Source organism: Pipra filicauda, unplaced genomic scaffold, assembly GCF_003945595.2.
Source record: "Pipra filicauda isolate LSUMZ 115617 unplaced genomic scaffold, ASM394559v2 scaffold156_size1729456_pilon, whole genome shotgun sequence".
Taxonomy (NCBI): domain Eukaryota; kingdom Metazoa; phylum Chordata; class Aves; order Passeriformes; family Pipridae; genus Pipra; species Pipra filicauda.
In genome coordinates this window covers 784,841-802,617 of record NW_024104062.1, presented here as the reverse complement: position 1 = coordinate 802,617, position 17,777 = coordinate 784,841, and the positions used below count along the sequence as shown (strand labels likewise).

The 17,777-nt window shown below is 40.2% G+C and overlaps 2 protein-coding genes across 6 annotated transcripts in view; one reads left to right on the top strand and one right to left on the bottom strand.

Annotated features, from left to right (window-relative positions):
* Positions 1-4,481, bottom strand: part of RBKS (ribokinase) — a 76,252-nt gene extending 71,771 nt beyond the window's left edge. For all 3 annotated transcript variants that reach the window (XR_005562727.1, XM_039379117.1, XM_027748888.2), the window contains exon 1: positions 4,117-4,481. Coding sequence is in view for 2 of the 3 variants with exons in the window: in XM_039379117.1 (XP_039235051.1) it covers positions 4,117-4,166 (50 nt within the window). In the remaining variant the exon portion in view is untranslated. The remainder of the gene's footprint in view (positions 1-4,116) is intronic.
* Positions 4,040-17,777, top strand: part of BABAM2 (BRISC and BRCA1 A complex member 2) — a 172,685-nt gene continuing 158,947 nt past the window's right edge. The window contains exons 1-2 of one of the 3 annotated variants that reach the window (XM_027748887.2): positions 4,040-4,124; positions 7,962-8,121. In XM_027748887.2, the coding sequence (XP_027604688.1) occupies positions 7,994-8,121 (128 nt within the window). In that variant the 5' untranslated portion in view covers positions 4,040-4,124; positions 7,962-7,993. Of the gene's footprint in view, positions 4,125-4,561; positions 4,585-4,696; positions 4,717-7,961; positions 8,122-17,777 lie in introns of those variants that run through there. The other 2 variants (XM_027748885.2, XM_027748883.2) reach the window with 2 other exon arrangements.

Sequence of the window (17,777 nt, the reverse complement as noted above, 5' to 3'; positions counted from 1 at the left end):
TGTGCTCAGTTAGCAAAGGTGACGTGATGTGTCTGTCTGGGATCTTTATACTGGGTGTGCTTTTGTCACTGCTGTCTGCCCCAGTTCAGCAACACAGTACTCTGTGTGTACCTCAGTGCCTTCTCTGCCTTGTCCTTCTTCTCCTGCCGAATACTTTCAGTCAATCAGTTTAATACTCACGATAATTATTAAGGCTGGTTGTTACAACAGTAGGCTGGAAGCAGAACTTTTACTTCTACTCCCTAAAGGGAGTGAAGCAACATGATGACAGGAAAGAGGTCCATAGAAAATTCTTTAAATTCTGAACATTCTAACAAATATACTTTTCCAGTATTTGGACTGTGGTGTCATTCTCTTAAGTTAAACTGAAAGGTTGTTGTTGTGACTATCCAAAGACTGTTTTTCCATCTTACATTTTGTTCTATGCTTGTGCTGTTTTCCATTGCCATGCCAAAGTTTCTCCTGTTTATTGTAATTGTTTTAGTGTGTCTGGCTCTCATTGGTTTATATGTTTAGTCTTGTCCTGACTTAATATGAATTAAAATGCCAATGCCACGACCAGTCTGTAAATATGAGTCAGAAGAGAAATTATTTAAATAATACTATGGATAGTACCTGTCTGGTTTGATATCTAGATCATATAGAATAATGCTGTTTTTGTTTTCTATTACCATTGCCTGCTATTGCCAATGAAGTGTTGATTGTGACTGTGACCACAAATATGTTTTGTTCCTGGTCCTACTAAGCCAAAAGAGTGTGGTTTACTGCATGTATGTACGTGAGGCTGTTTTGATCATATGAAGTTCACTTTAGAAAACCCACATTCTGCCACTGCAGCGCTACAGCACAATGAGAAAAGAATTTCCAATGAGAACAGTGTTTTAAAAGCAAACCATTGGGCCTCTTCCCTTTAGAAGAATTTTAAGACACACTACCCTTTCTTCTGAATCTGATTATTTCTCAAAATAATCAAATCTGAATACCTGTCTTTAACAGAAAGTCCCTGTCTTTTTCTGCCTCAGTCATTACATAAAATACAGCAAATTTCAAACTGTGCGTTTCCATTTCACACAGAGGTTACGCTTCTTTAAATCATCAGTTTACTGTACTGAGTAAAAACATTATGCACTGATTTTTTTAGTGGTGAATCTGGCTACCATATGTCCAATGGTAGCTTGAAACTTTTCACTACCTTGTCTCTACAGACCTGGGAATGCTTAACATTTAAAGTCTGACACTACCATTTAAAGTCTGACACCCTGAGCTTCTAGCTGTCCGGACAGAAGGACAAGGTTGTATTTTAAAGGGCCAACATGGTATTTTATCAGTTTGAGTTATAACACAGTAACTCAGAGTTTGTGTAGCTCTTACAGAGTCTCAATCAATATCTTCTAAGAAGACAGGCTTTAGTGTTGAGCAGTGAATATGCCCATCAAACACAATGTATCCAAAAATGTGTCTGACCTCCTCTGCGTGACTCACAAATTCATTCGGGCTCCTCCAGATGAGTGACAGGCATTTAACATGATCACTGCTATCCAAGTCTCTTGCAAACTGAAACAACAGCATAAATGACAGACAAACTCACAACCCCCACCCGAATGGTCTTTCATTCCAGCTGAAAAGAACCCTAGCTTTAAATCTAGAATATGCAGCCCCCTCTAAATCCCAGATACAAAGACAGTCAAGAGTTATGCTCCTGGTACCAATCCTAATCCTAATCCGACAGTTTTTACCACATTTAATAAAACTTGTTTATAGTTTCCTGTTCCACCTAGGTGCAACCAAGCCTACTGCTTAGTCCTTTCCGGTAATTTTACACAGATTTTTGTAACTCAGGATACATTTAAACTATGTCTACACTGGTACTATATGGAGACTTTTTCCAGATTAAACTCTCGTCAGCTAAACTTAAACACACTCTTTTTCTTATTTTGTTAAGTGTTTGTAGTCCTGTGCTAGTAACAGAAAGAATGAAGCTGTCCCTTGCAAATTAGCTTATCACACATAAAAAGCTCTCCACCGCTCCTTAAAGTAGAGGCTAATAATGGTGAGTCAGATACATGCTTGTGATAGCATTTGTACAATTGAAGAAATCCTCTCAGCTGATTGAAAAATGAAATGGCTTTTCTTTGACCACTTAATCTCAGTGTAACAGCATCTATCGCTACAGCCCACGCTGTAATCTCTGGTTACAGTGTGGCCAGCTAATATGGCTTCAAATGAATGATGCATTCCTATCATATCAAATTTGCAGCCAAAAAAAATAAAAAAGGGAGTTTTCTTGTTTGTTTGTTTGTTTGTTTAAGTGTCAAAAAAAGCCCAAAGTTGCAGCTGTCAGAATTTTTTGATTATTTTTTTCCTCTACACTTTCAACAGACAGGAAAAGGAACGTCTTGAGGTTAGAGCACCACATTTTACATTTCAGTGCAACGTCACGAGCATCTGATAGCTCATTCACACATAACGTCAAGATCAGTTCCACAGTTCTTACTCTGACTTACAAGACAACTATTCCTCTTGGAAAGCTGCCATCGTGTTCTGCAGATTACATAAAGCATTAAATCTTTCTGACACAGGTTCTGTGATTATTTAAGGGATTTAATAGTTTCTGCAACACAAGTCTATACCTAAATGGTACTTACTCCTCAGCATATTCTTCTAATCACATATTCTGCACTTTCTTGGCCTACAGGCTTTGGTATAATTGTCTGTGGATAGAGGATACTTTTTTACTGCAGAATTCCTAGCAGGACCAGCTGATACAGTCCAGATACATAAACTTTTAAAGCCTATTTTAATCAAGTCTGCATATATAGTTTAGAAACAGATGTGTTTAAAATAGTGAAAATCAAAGGCTGATTTGCAAGTTTACTGGGACTGATAAGGTCAGTTGGTTCAGGTTAGGATTTGCATCGTTGCAAACTCTTGCAATTTTGCTTGAATTCTCCCAATATTTAGTATTCACTATAAAGCCCAGGCTACAGGAACCAAGACCTTTTATGAGCTTCTGTGTTTTAATTTTTAGAAGACGTTTCCGGACCTTACCTATGTACAAAAAAAAAAAAAAAAAAAAGAAAAAGAAAGGACAATTAGACCCAAGTACTTAATTTGAAAAGCAAAATGCCCAGAAAAGGAATAAAAATAAATTAAGGCATTCCTTTAAAAAACTGATGTAATAATTTAAAAAACAGCTTTGAGGTGCAGAGGTGCTAAATTTTTGAGGACTTCCTATATCCACTTCTTGATCTGTTTGGATATGAACAGCTTGGGAGGCATTCCCTCTCTCCCCCTCCAATCTCATTTCAAAGTGTCACACAAAATGTTGCCTGCAAGTAATCAACGTACAACCTACTGTTTCATGGAGTTAACTTCGGTTTCGTCATATTGTTTCTTTCTCGTTTTTCCAGTGGTGACAAATGCTTTGAACTGAAAATGTGTTACAGTTGACCAGCTTTATTTACTTCCACAAAATCGTGTCAGACTCCTCTGCTGGTAACAAGTCTCAGAGTTCACGGTTTCCCGTGCAGGTTACTGTAAAACACTGCTTTCCTGGCCAGGCCAAGGCCGACCCACTCGGCACAGCTGAGAACACAAACCCGAGTCTCTCCCGCTCTCCAGTCACAGACAGCTGATCAAAGCTCCAGCGCACAAACACGTTCAAACTTCTCCCCGTTCCCACACTCTTCTTTCAAAGCACTATTTGCGGGCTGACATCACCCGGGCCCAGCCGCCCCCCTGCACAGAATCCCAGAATGGGTGAGGTTGGAAGCGACCACAGCGGGTCACCTGGTCCAACCTCCCTGCTCAGACAGAGTCATCCTAGAGCTCATGGCAAAGGATTGTGTCCAGACGTTCTTGTGCCTCTCCCGTGAGGGAGACTCCACACGCTCCCTGTGCAGCCCGTCTCGGTGCGCGCTCCCTCCCCCGCCCCGGCCGCAGCCGCGGTTCCCTCTGCCCGGGGCCGAGCGCTCCGCCCCTGCCATCCTGGCCTGGGGAGCAACGTGACGCCCGCCCGGCTCCAGCCCGGCCGGGAGCCCCCGCTCTGCCCCGAGCACCGCGACGCCCTGCGCTCCGCGACCTCAGGGCTGCAGGAAACCCCCTGGCGGTACTGACCTGACCAGGTCGGTCATGCAGGATCCCACCACCACCACCTGCGCGGCCATGGCGCCGAGCGGCCCCTGGACCCTGACCCGGACCCTGACCCGGACCCTGACCCCGACCCTGACCCCGACCCGGCCCGGCCCCGCCGCCGCTTCGCCCGTTGCCAGGGGCGACGAGCTGCCCGCGGGGGCCTTCGCTTGGCAGTGTTGCCCTGCCGAGCGCCTGCTGCCACGGCGGCTCCCCCCTCTCCCGCCTCCCCTGCCCCGCTCCGGCCGCGGCCGAGCCGCCAGACAGCCCGCGCAGGCACTTGCGGCAGCCACCACTATCGGGGCCTGCGAAGACCCCTCCGGCCCGGGCGGGGACGGCGGCTGCGGCGCGGGGGGAGCGGCGGCGCGCACAGCGCGCGGCGGGGCGGGGGCGCGCACGGCGGGAGCGGGGGCGCGCACGCCGTTGCCAAGCGGCGAGTTCCGGCCGCCGTAGGTAATGGCGGGGCCGGGGCGAGCGGGACGGGCACGGGGGGAGGGAGCAGCGCTCCTGCCCCTCCTGGGGCAGAAGCGGGTGAGATGGGATCCGGCGCCGGGAGGAGCTGGCCCAGAGTCGGCGGAGGCCGGTGTAAACAGCGGCGCTGGGGTGGGGCGGGGCGGGCGCAGCGCCGCGGGTGGTGGCCCCACCGCCTTCGCACGGGGCGGCCCCGGCTGGGGAGGGAGCGGGGCTGGGCCGAGCCAGGGCCAGCCCGGAGAGAAACGGGAACGCAGGAAGTCCCAACTGAATATGAGGAAGAGCTTCTTTACTGTACCGGTGACCGCGCACCGGGACAGGCTGTCCAGAGAGGGTGTGGGGTCTCCCTCTCTGGAATTCAGGAACCATCTGGATGCAGTCCTGTGCAGTGTGCTCTAGGATGACCTTGTCTGAGCCGGGAGGTTGGACCGGTGACGCACTGTGGTCCCTTCCAGCCTGACCCACCTTGGATTCTGAGCGTTCTCCCGTCCCAGGGCTGAGGGAGCTCAGGGGTGTACTAGGACCCCGCAGACCCACGTTGCTGGGAGCATTCCGTGTGTGCGTTCGAGCACAGCAGCAGGAGGTGCTGGTGGTGGTGGGTCCCCTCCATTCCCCACTCACACCCAAACACCCGTTCCTGCCACCCCCAAAGTGAAACCCACACAACCACGTTGCCGACGGCCACGCCAAGGGGGTCAGACAGGGAAGGTCCCCTCGCGCTCCCAGGCCTCCATCACAGTATTAGCCTTTGCCGCCTTAAAGCTTCACTAAATGCCCATAATGCTGTTGCCGGCGGTGGAGGGACAGACTTATCTGTCATCCAGACACTGTCCAGTGCCTGAAGCAGTGCCTGGGACCCCATGGTTACTTTGAGGCATATGTAACATTAGCCTGAAGTTTTTCAGCCAGCTGAATCTAAAAGGATTCAACTACTAGTTTTGTTTGCTTCTTTCAAGTGCTTTGTTTTGGAAGGGAAACAGTCCAGTGAATTTTGTTTTTGTTAATTCCTTTGAGTTTGTTGGTGTTTGGTTTCCAGTACTGTGGGAAACTTAAGCTAGAGAGAAAAAAAAATGTATATGACATCTGAAACTTAGGAAAATGGTACAAATTGTGTTCTGGTTTATAAAGCCCTTTGTTTACAAAATAAATTAGTTTAACTGATATGTTTAACTTATTATATAGAAGGTATTGTGATTAAAAAAAAAGATACAAAAAATCAGCAAAAATGCCTAACAGTAATTTATATCTTGTTTTGACAATATCTGTAAATTTTATTAACAAAAAAGTAAGGAATCTCATTCTGCAGTTCATTTTGGAAGGTGAATCTGTTCAACTGTGGCTACCATGTGTATCTCTTATGTCTCACAACTTCGTTCTCATAACACAGTCCCCTTAAAATGTGTTAAAACCAGTTCTGAGGTCCTTGTTTATGAGTTTAAGATTTCTAAAAGGATAGCTTGTTTTTCAGCATTTTGTCATGGTTTAAGTTCTTATCTTCCTGAGCCCACCTGCCCCCTGCTTGAAATTACTCTTCCCTACAGCAGGGCTGGCAGACTAAAGTATGTGCCCTGTTTTAGCCACTGTTGTGCAAAGTGTTTTAGTTTAAACTCATCTTTATTAGCAGTTCAGTGTAAGCCACTGGACTTCTCATTGAAATAGGTCAAGTGTGGGCTTGTGTTCTCTCACTCCCTCTGGGGAAGAATAAAGGTAAGTAGGCAGTAATTTTTGGTTGAAAAGTACCAAACAAGAGGTAATGCATTACGTTGCTGGAGGTGTTTGCTAAGCAAAGTTGTTGCCATTGTCAATTACGGCAAATCGTATCTGTGAAGAGAACACATTATATGCCAGGGCATGGATACTTAGTCTTCAGCTTCTTTGCTGCCATAAAATGTTGGAGCCAGTGTATTAAAGATAATTACTGTTTTTAGGAAGTCTTACTTTATTAGTCTTTCTGTTTGCCTTAATGTGCCTGGCCTTCGTTTTATTCAAATACATTCCAAATAGCAGGACAAACACTCTTTCTTGAGCATTGCTTTGTATTGCTTCAGTGTGAATGACTTTCATGAGAATAGAATGTGAAATAGAATGTGAAATTAATGTTGCTGCCAGTTACAGAAGACTTAGTTTGTAGAATATCCCTTAGTTACTAACACTTGTAAACTGAGTGTGAGAAACAACAGAAAACTGCGATTATGAGTTGTTCATAGAACTCATGAGTTGTTCACACTCTCTTTATAGAACACTTATTAATACAACAGTCCATATGCAGCATTTTGTATGAAAGTGAATGCAGTGTGTATTGCTGTTTTTCAGTTAAATGCATGTTTTAAAAAATATCTTCTAATGGTCAGAGTTTAAGTACGAGCTCTTTTGTCCCACCGATGTGGCATGTTTATGTTACCTTCAATCATTTACAGCCTTTTTCTCCAAAACTGCCAAGTTCAGTTAATTTTCAGATGAAACTGTGCCTAAGAATATGACAAAATATGTTAACATTTTAATAGTTTGATTACCCTTCTTTTCTCCCACTTGTCTTACCACAGTCTGTTGTTGTCCACATACCCTAGTCTTTTTGTGGTGCCATGAGTTAAAACGTGTGCATGCTCAGTTTCTGCATTTCACTTAAAAAGCAACAGGTTCTTAAAGGGTGCTAACTTGGTGGCCTGTCTGATTTATCATAAGGTCACACAAGTGCAGTATTTCTGAAAAAACTGCTTAAGTTGTGTCTACATCAGCTTCCTGATCTGTTACGTGAAGGAAGATGAAGATGCTTGTTAAAGAGTATGGCAATACCACTGAAGGAGAAGCAGTGTTAGCCTTTAAAAGGCATCACAGAGTCCTAATGAAGTCCAGTGTAAAAGTAATACTGGTTAGGGGTACACTAGTGCTATTAGAAATTGCACGTGAGAATACGGAAAAATAATCAAACCCTTGGGCCCATTCAGTTACTGTAAGTCCCATTGATTTCAGTGGAAGCAGAGGAAATGTGGCTTGGCAATTACAGACCTGATGGAAATGCCCACAAGGAGGTCTAGACTGTAAACTGTCAGGGTGACCCTCAGGTTTTTTTCTCTTTCTCAGAGGGATAGGACCTTAATTACAGGAGTCTAGGACATAATTCTGGGTTTATGTTGATATTGAATAAACAGGCTTCACTGAATACTGCAGAGGTAGGAGGAAAAAAAACCTACCTGTTCTTATTTTTAGTTTATAAACCTGTGCACACTTAGTAGTTACTTGTAGTCCTTTGTGTGCTTGGCTTTTTTTTTCTTTTGATGTTTGCAGAGTACATGTGAATTTACATCAAATAAGTAGGCTATTTTTGGATTTTATTTTTTTCCTTTGCCGTCCCTTTGCAGCTCAAGACAAAAGGAAGGAGGAACGTGCTAAAATGTCACCTGAAGTTGCCTTGAACAGAATTTCTCCAGCGCTCTCGCCCTTCATTTCCAGTGTGGTCAGAAATGGAAAAGTAGGACTAGATGCTACTAATTGTTTACGGATTACAGACTTGAAATCTGGGTGAGTTCCTTGTCCAAGAAGAATACCCAGTCCCTCACAGTTGAGATGTCTTTTCAGAACTGGATTTTATTAGGTTCATTTAAGCTCTTTGAATATAGCTGGAGCTGACATTCTGGCTACATTACTTTTTGTCTTACTAGCGTTTTTTAGTTTGGGAGACTTAATTTGTCATATTGTTGGCAATAATAATCTTGTTAAAACACTTTCATCGCTGCCACTTGATAGTGCTGGTTTTCAGCAGGGAGATAGTTATAAACATTTTTTCCTGTTGTTTACCACTTGCTTACTCAATCTTCTTTGTAATTTAAAAATTGAAGATAAATTTGTATGACCTTACCTGTAGGCATGAATATGCCAAAACAGAAAAAAAAACCCCACCCTTTCTTTTATCTGACCTCCCTCAAGTTCAGTATATCAAGTGGCTATAGGGCCATGTGTTTGAAATAGGCCAAGCTCCTTCTTTTATTTTTAATTCTAGAAGGGTTCAGATTAGCTTAAAAGTAGTGATAAAATTTTGGGATTCAAAAAAGACTTCTGTGTTACACACAGAGATGTGTAACCTCTGTGAATAGTACACTGGGTAAAGTAAAGTAGACTTTACTTGAGGCATTGTGCAAAGAGGGGACACTCCCAAGGTGGCTGATAAAAGAGTACTTGAGATAAGAAGTGTCAGAAATTGCTTTATTCTTTTAGAGTTGAGCATCTAACAGCACCCATTGATTCAGGTATTTATTTTGATACAGGAGCTCAGAACCTGAAATTACTTTTGCTTAAGATGTCCACGTCATCTGTTTTGTACAAACTATTGCTTTATGTACCATTTCAAATGATAGCTAATGCAGTAATTGATCTTGAGATCTTGAGAACCACCACAAACCACTGTTGTTAAAAATTTAGTTCTGCTGAAACCTGTTTAATATGCTCCTGTAGGCTGTTTTATTATGGTTTCATGGAGAGCTTGGGAGGTGCTTTTCTGGTGGTTATAATGCCTTTTCAGGAAGGAGGTTTGAATTCTACGGTTAGTTTGAAAGCAACCATTCCCTCCCTGTAAGGTGCTGTGACAGAGTACAGATTTACTTGGAGGTCTAAGAAGCCATGACTTTGTAATTAGCGTTGACTGGCTTGACATTTAGGCTTGCAAATTCTGTAAGACGGGCTGAGCAGTTCTGCATCTGCTGCTGTCATTTCATGCTGGACCTTGCTTACTCTTGAGCTAGTCTTCTAGGAAGGCTGAGATGGGAGCTATTGAAATCTTGAGAGAAAGGAATACAAAGAAAATAGAGAGAAAACACAGCTGTAGTTGGTGGTAAAAGTATCAGTTTGTTGGGAGGTAGGTAAGAGTTTTGATCTCTGCCCTCTGAATGCTTATACTGCCTGCCTGCCTTTAAATGAATAGATTGAAATAATAAAAAGCAGTATTTTCTAGCTGACTCTTTTCAACGGTACTTTTAAAAGGTGTCTAACATTTTTGGCCAATGATCTTATCAAGAAATCCTACTTTTGTTATATCCTGAATGTTTTCCAAGACTTTATTCTTTAAAAACTAAAAACTGCCACCAGCTGCATCTGTCACCCAAACCCAGTGATTCAAATTGTATTGTCACTGTGTTGAATGCGGAGTCTACGCACAAGTAAAGCACCTGACAGAGATTGTCTCATACCTTGTTTAAAGACAGGCTCAGCTGTATGCATGTGTTAGCAATATTGTTTTTTCTGGTTCTGGAACACAGAAATGAACCTCATTTTTGTATTGGGGCTTTGTTTGGCTTGAGATTATTAGGAGATGGAGTTGAGATAATCAAGATTCTGCATTCAGTTGAGAATTATTTTTAAGGGGTTTTTTTGGTACAGCTAAGTTACTTAAAAACATTATTTTAGACAGGATTAATTAGCGATTACTTGAAATTTCTTTGAAATGTAAATTTCATGCATGTGTGTTTTTAGGAAAGATTTTTGTTGTTTATTACAAATAATTCATTGTTAGTTTATTTATATGAGAAAAATTTGAATTTATGCATCAGGGTGGAAGTACGAAGTTCTTCTGATTTAGTGCCTTATGATGTCACTGAACAGGTAAACAGTGTAAAATTACTTAACATAAGATGGATGCATCACAGTATTAGAGGGAAATCCTTTCCATAATTGAAGATGTAGTTCAGGGGTCTTTAACCTTTAATATGGAAGCCTTTGGTTCTCCATAGACTGTTTCTGAGAGTCCCATGTCAGTTGATAAATAGCAAAGTCCCCAGCCCACTGTGTTGCTAGAAGATTTAAATTTGTTTTGTGCCTGTAAAGGAAAACTTCATTGGTCTCTGAGAGTTCAAAAATGGCTTGCAGATCATGGGTCTACTCTCCTCCCCTGCCCTTGCATCCCAAGGATATCCAAACCCCTGTGTACTTTCACTTTCGTTACGCTTTTTTAAAAGGAAAAAATGACAATGCAGATGAAATAATCAGCAGAGGTAAATGTAGGTACCTGATACCCACATGAAGAAACAGAAGTATGAGACCATCATGGCTGGGCTTCACGAACGAAGATTTGGGAAGGGCTCTACCCACATTTGCTACAAGCACACTGGTAGCTAGAGAGGCCAATACGAGACAGGCACATCCCGTTGCAAAAGGCACAGCAGAAGGACTCCTTAGGTGGTATCAGCAAGATGTGATTCTTTCTGTGTTGTCTTTTCTCCTCAAGGGTGATCCTGCGTGCTTTCTCAAAAGCATCAGCAGCATTATAGATGGTGTGTCTCCAGGCCTCCCAATTGGAGGCCAGAGTAGACCAGTTATGGTGATCAATATGGCCAAGGCTGAGATGTTGTTTCAAGGAGTCCTTGTATCTTCTCTTTGGGGCTCCTCTCTTGCGGCAGCCAGTGGCAAGTTCACCATAAAGCAGGATCTTAGGGAGGTAGTGGTCCTTCATCCTGGAGACGTGCCCTGCCCATCACAGCTGTGTTCTCAGTAACATGGCCTCAATACTTGTGATTGCTGCTTGCTCTAGAACAGATGTATTGGTCACATAATCTGACCAGTGGATGTTTAGGATTCTACAGAGACAGTGTTGATGGAAGCATGAGACCATAAAAGTTGGACATAAACATAGATGTTGAACAGGAGGAATATGAGGACAACTGTTGTTAGAGAAATGGGGATGAGGTACAGAACATTAATTGCAAAATTCCCTTTAGTTTCAATGGGTTGAAATCAGGCTTTCAACTTAAAAAGCAGAACAGGCAGCTGAGGAAGAGGTGCTAGGTTAAATGTTTGAAGTCAAAAGGCAGTTCTTGATCTCAAATGAATATGACCATTTTAGAAGTACTATTTGTTCAGAAACTTTCCTTTTGCATAGTGACTGTACATTTATTGACACATGAAAGGAGTTGTACACACCCTAGTTTATACTGTGAAGACCCTGGCCTAGACTGAGTTTATTACAGAATGTGCAGGTATTTTATGCTTGAACTGATGTGTTGTGTGGAAGGTTTTTAAGAATAAATAAATACAATCTTACCGTAACCTTTAAAATGTTAAAATACTTAAGGTAAATGTTTCAATAGCTATTAACTTTGAAAACAGAAGTATCTGTAAGCTTAAGGGCCTGCCAGCTGCATGGCTGCTTCACTGTCATGTACCACACTATTACTCTTACAGAGAACTATGAGGTACTGTTTCCTGACAAACCAGTGCTTTACAAAGTATACCAAAACAAAATGTCCAGACTGATGATCCATCCATTCTCATTTCTCAGGTTTTAGAAACTGAAACCGTGGTTAACAGGAATTAGTGGTAACATACTGAATACAGTAGTATCTCTAAGGCCTTGCCCATTCAGAGCCTTGGTTTTGACATTCTCAAAAGTGGAAAGAATATCCTTTTTATTTCACCAGTACAAGATCAAGCTCCAGATTTTAGCCTATCATGTCAGTTGATTTGGATTTGCAAATGGCAAACATATTAAGTCTATAATTATTTCAGAAGTCAAATCAGATGGTTTTAGTAAGGAACTTGTTTTGTACTTATTCTGACTTATTGCTGAGACTGACAACTTAGTTTTGTTGTGTTTTATAAACTGTATTAAAGAGCTGATGTTAGATTAAGAGTATGAAGTATGATGATATGTTAATTTGCTTTGCTTGCAAGTGTGGGAGGGAAATATGTCATAGTAAGGAAATCCTATTGTTTTGCAGTCTTTAAGTATGTAAATGTTTTATAATAATATGTTACAGTTCCATAATGTCTGTGTGTTTTACAAACTTATTAGACAGTACCAGTCTCATCAAACACATACATTTACATCTATGAGTAGGACATTCAGGACCAAGTCCTATTTATGGGATTTATATGGCCGCTGCTGATGCAGAGTGAGTAAAGAAATGTGAGTACCCCTGAACTGAGTTCAGCAATATGACATGGGAAGGAAGAAGGAAACTCTTCAACAGAAATAGTAATAAAAAGTCAGGTGGCCAAGTCTTCTTGTAAAAGGGGCTCCACAGTGAACAGAAGTAGAACTGGAGTGTTAAGTTGCATCTGAAATATAGCACCTGCAGCAGCATTGATTCCGGTGATAAGAAAACCCTGGCAGGCATCTCTGTTGCATTAATAAAAGACCTTCTTTGAGATGACAGAGTGGATCAAAGCATTTTGAACTCTTGAATAGGATATTACTTTGTTCTAGACCCAAAGAAAATACTGCTGCCAATTGAGTCAATGCCATATATTGTATCATCCAGTTAATCTCCACTGGTGTCTCTTTGAAATAATGACCCATCTTAATTAGATATTAAAATCTACTCATAACCAACTGAACTGTGGCTGAGGCATTTCTCTTAGCATTTACACATATAATCATGGGAAAGATGTTGAATAGGGAAAAGTGATTATTATGTAGATTTAGAAATAGAGGACATTTTCCTATGTGAAGGGTGTTTAATTGTTGTATAATGTAGAATCCAGTTATTTAAGAGACTGCTGCTTTTCCTATGGTGCGTTACAAGAGTGAAAAACATCATTGTGGTGGTCATTGCCTTTGAGAACTCTTTTTTTTTCCCTACAGCTGTTCGTCAGGGCCCATGCTTAGGCTTCAAATTATGCTGCAAGCCTATTCTTACTCAACAGACTTGATTTTGTTTTTTAAATTACTTTGATGTGTTCCACCAGGCAAAATTTCAAAATGAATACGGTGATTTAAGGCCGCATATATTAGGATTCCATTTTTTTTAGATATCCACTCATAACAAAATTTCAAATTCCATACTTATTTGGTTATACTTATTCCATACTTATGAGGAGATTAATTGTGGAATTTTTATATAACTGGTTTGTAGTAAACCATGTTGATGTTGGTATTCTGTTCGTACATCTGTCTGATTTGCTATTGATTTCTGTCTCTCTGGTTGATACTGAACTATGTGTACAATTAGTTATGATCCTGAAAGAAACCTGTGTGAAGAGTGGTCAAAAGAATGTAATTCTCTCTGGAGTAGATTTTAACATACAAAATCACTATGAAGCTGTAATAAGATATTTATAACTTCATTGCCTGGCTTCCTAGTGAGCAATGATGATTTACTTTTTTGTGTTATCAAGCAGACTGCAATATGCTTTGGTATTTCCCTTTCTTTTGGGCATTTCCCCTTTTAAAATAAATATGCATTTTTATGTGCGTATTTTGGGAAATAATGTTGGGCTTAGCTGTGAAATACTATTACAATACTGTAGCAGATATTTAAAGCTTTTGCTTGATCTTTTGCTTTCGTTTAATTTAAAGATTCTACTTCAGTTACTTGAGTAAGGTTCACATCCATCACTCACATTGATGTCTGTAGGTAGGTTTTTTTAACATAGATTTTGTTTATGTATGAAGTTTAATGAATCTGACTCTTCTGAACACAATTACCGTGAAAAGCTTTTTAAAAATAACTGTGTTTTGCTCAAAATGTGTACTTGAAAGGATGTGGCAGTTTCCAGAAGTGTGGTCTTATGAGTCCTTTGGTCCTTAGCTATATTGGATAAGTCATAATCTATTACTTTTTTACAGAGTAGGTCATTTCATTCCAGTTTCTGATAACAAATAAATTTCTTCACTGCACAGAATCTTTCTACTGGAAGCTTGTAATTCAAGTAAAATTTAAAAGGCTGAAGCTCTGATGGGACAGTTTGAGAGAGCTGGTGCTGTGGAGCAGCACTTGGAATTCAAACAGCAATTTTAATGTGCTGGTCCACAAAGACTGACTGTCTCCAAGGTTGTGCTCTCCTGCATTTGTTTCTGAATGTTGAGAAAACGAAGGCAAAATGTCTGTCTGGTAAAAGATCTAAGTGTAGTGTATACATTTGGTAATGGCTTTGTAAATATTCTCCACAAAGTCTGGCATTCCTTTTACACCAGTTTTAAATAAGGTGCTTGAAGTCTTTCAGAAAAAAACACGCATGTGTTTGCAAGTTTCAAGTGCTATGAGTAAAGAAAGGATTTTAAGAAGTAAGGGTAGCATTATATAATTGAGGTAACTTGTGCTCTTGTTTGAAAGCCTACATACATTTTCCTGAGATTTCTTGAATTTGAATACTGCACAATATGTCTTTGGTGGTATTTTTGGATTAGGACAGTGAGTAACTTCCTCTTGTTTGACCTTGAAAAAAGTGAACATCATGGCTACCAGTTTTTTTATGCTTTAATAAAAATTAGAAGAAAGTACTTTATACAGGTGACAACTGTTTCTTTTCTGCTTTTTTTAAAGAAAGGATCACATGATGTAGTACGTATAAGTGTGCCAAATGCTGTTGGAACGATGTACCTTCGCAAGTGTTTAAATGTGTGGTTTTGCTATCTGTGTCTTGGAAGTTCATTGAAAAACTGGGCTTATGTTATTGTAGATTTCTGTCCAGGTCTTTCTTCTGTTGTAGCGGATGTCTGTGTTACTTCTTTGTGTTGCGCCTCACTGCAGAAGAAAAAATTCTTAAGACTAAATTTTTTGTTGTTAAGACAACTAAAAATCTAATAGTTGGTACCTGGTCCAATTTCTTTGTTTCCAAACCGTTGCATCACACAGATGCAGCATTTATTTAATGTGATCTGGACAGATCTCTAGAATACCATGCATCTTGGTTGCATATTACATTTCACCAGAAGATGAGAACAACTGGCTTTTAATTTTTTATTCTTCTGCTTAGTAGAGAAGTGTATATTCTTAGATAGCTGGCTGGTAAATTCTTCCACTCTTACATATGCAATTATACTTCTTGTATGCCTGACTCTCATATGCATACGTGCATACATGGCACAACATTAAATAGCTAATGTACACTTGTGATGGAGCTGAGACAAAATATGACAATTTTTTGTTTTTGCAGACATGGTCTGATGGGTTTAGGGGCTTTAAAAGAATAGCAGATGATCAGAAGCTTTGTCTTGACAGACTGGTATGCAGTAGTGTTGAAGATTTGATTCTGCTACATTGATTTTACAGCCAACAGAAATCCATGGGAATACTTCTGTAAACTACTTCTGACTACCTCTGTGAGTCAGTGATAGTGAAAGAAGAAAACCATTAATTTTTTAAAACGGTATCTGTGCACTATTTTCTGGCTACACAGTCATTCTATAACAGTGTGGGAAATAAAAAAACTGTACAGGTCTTCTTTTCTAATGCATTGATCACTATGTAAGTCTGATTAAAGAATTGAAAGGGAATTTTCATTCTTGTAAGAATATCTTCTGTTGGCATTTAAGTTGACATCTCTTCATTGCTGCTCTTTTAAATGGACCCTTATAAATACTTTGGGACCTCGTGAGCCATCAGTCATGGTGCTCTTTTTTTTGGCTAATAGAGGAATGAATTTTTCTGACTGTTTGGATAACTCTGTCCAACACTGAATTTACAGTGTGCATTTAATGTCTCAAATTCAGTTGGAAACAGAATAACACTACCAATGCAATGCTACACCTGAGCTATTTTAATCTGTTTCTTGAGATACTTAGCTTAGGCATTTACTTGGCACTGCACTGCCCGGTGTAGACATACCTCAAAGCAACTCTTCTCTAGCTGAAAGTGAGCATCTGAAAAGCATACTTAGAGCTGTAGGTATAAACCAGCAGAGTTTGGTTTGCTCTTGAAGCTGATGTTTTTATTGAAGATATTAAATTCTGTCCATAAGGTAAAGGTAAACCTCTTAACTAATCTATAGCAAAGTAAAAGTTGGTAAAAGGGAACATAGTTAGTTTGTCTTTCCTGAGAGAAGGGAATTAATGTGTCTGAGACAAACCACTCCACAGTGTAAGCCACAGGTTCTTTTCTTTGTAATCTCTGGTATATGGCTGAAAGATCAAAATTAGACCACTAAGACTGGGTGTTTTTAATATTGTAAGTTAAAAGAATCACAATGAAATTGAGTAGCATAAAGGAAATTGCAGAATTCCATTATGGTAAAGAGACAAAAAAAGTCAAATATAAGACCCTCTAAACTTACATTTTCCTAAAAAAATCAACCCCAAATTCCTAAGCATCACTGAAATAATATTTTTAAACCAAAAATATGACAGAGTACTGCTCTCTTTTAGATGGTCAGTTCTTTTTTCAACAGAAAAACTTGTTTGGATTGTTCTTGTTTATAGTTAGAGAAGAACAAGGAGAGGTGAAGGATTCTTGAGCCACATTCCCTGGAGCACATGTAACGTGCAACTATACGGGGCTTGTTTTGTGCAGGTGCAATTCCACGTAGTGGTCTGTTGTAATTTTAGCTATGATTTTCCTTTTCCGTTGGTCTTTTTAGTCTATTGCATATCTTTAATGTTGTAATTAATCTAAAATAATTCTAGATATAGGAGAACTACTGATATTTGTATTTAGGTGTTATCTTTTCATAGGTTTTCTGCTCTGTCTCCAGTCTTGTATATATATTATATAAATATACACAATTTGAAGTTGTCCTTTTGAATGTATGAGTGACTGCAAGCTGTGGAGTTACATTCTAAATGTGGTGATCCTTGCTTGACCTAACTTTCATATCCGAATTCGTGGTTGTTGTATTAACATAAATTTCTTCTGAGAGAGTATAAGGTTAGAAAGTCAAATCATTAGAGATCCATGACCAGAAAGCTTTAAAATTCTGCAATTAGAAGAAAATTTTAAAAAGGAAATGTGGAAAGACATAGGATCACTGGACTCCTCCTAATATGCATAGAATCATGGGATCATTTGGGTTGGAAGGTCATCACCTTAAAGGTCATCTAGTTCCAACCCCCTGTCATGGGCAGGGATGCCACCCATCTGTTGTTTCCTTAGTTTCTTAAAGGGAGAAAATATATAAACATGGACTATGCTTTTGGTCCCTATGTTTTTTTTCCTGATACCAATTCATTGTATTTTCCAATAACTCAAACAGTTCTATGGTGTGAAATAAATTACTTTGAAAATAGGTTGGGAGCCCTTATGGTTACTACAGCCGGTGTTGTGAGCAATGCTAAATGACTTATTAAAGCTGACGTTTATAATAGCTCAGCTTTTGTGACTTGCTCCGTGAGTATGTTCTTTCTGTGAGCACTGAAAGGATATGAAACTCCAGGTGGTTGACTATAATCTTATACTTGGTGAAGAATGGTTCTCATTTAGAGTAATTTAAAAGTAGAAGTGTTCCCTGTCTGATTTTTCTTTTTTCTTCAGAAA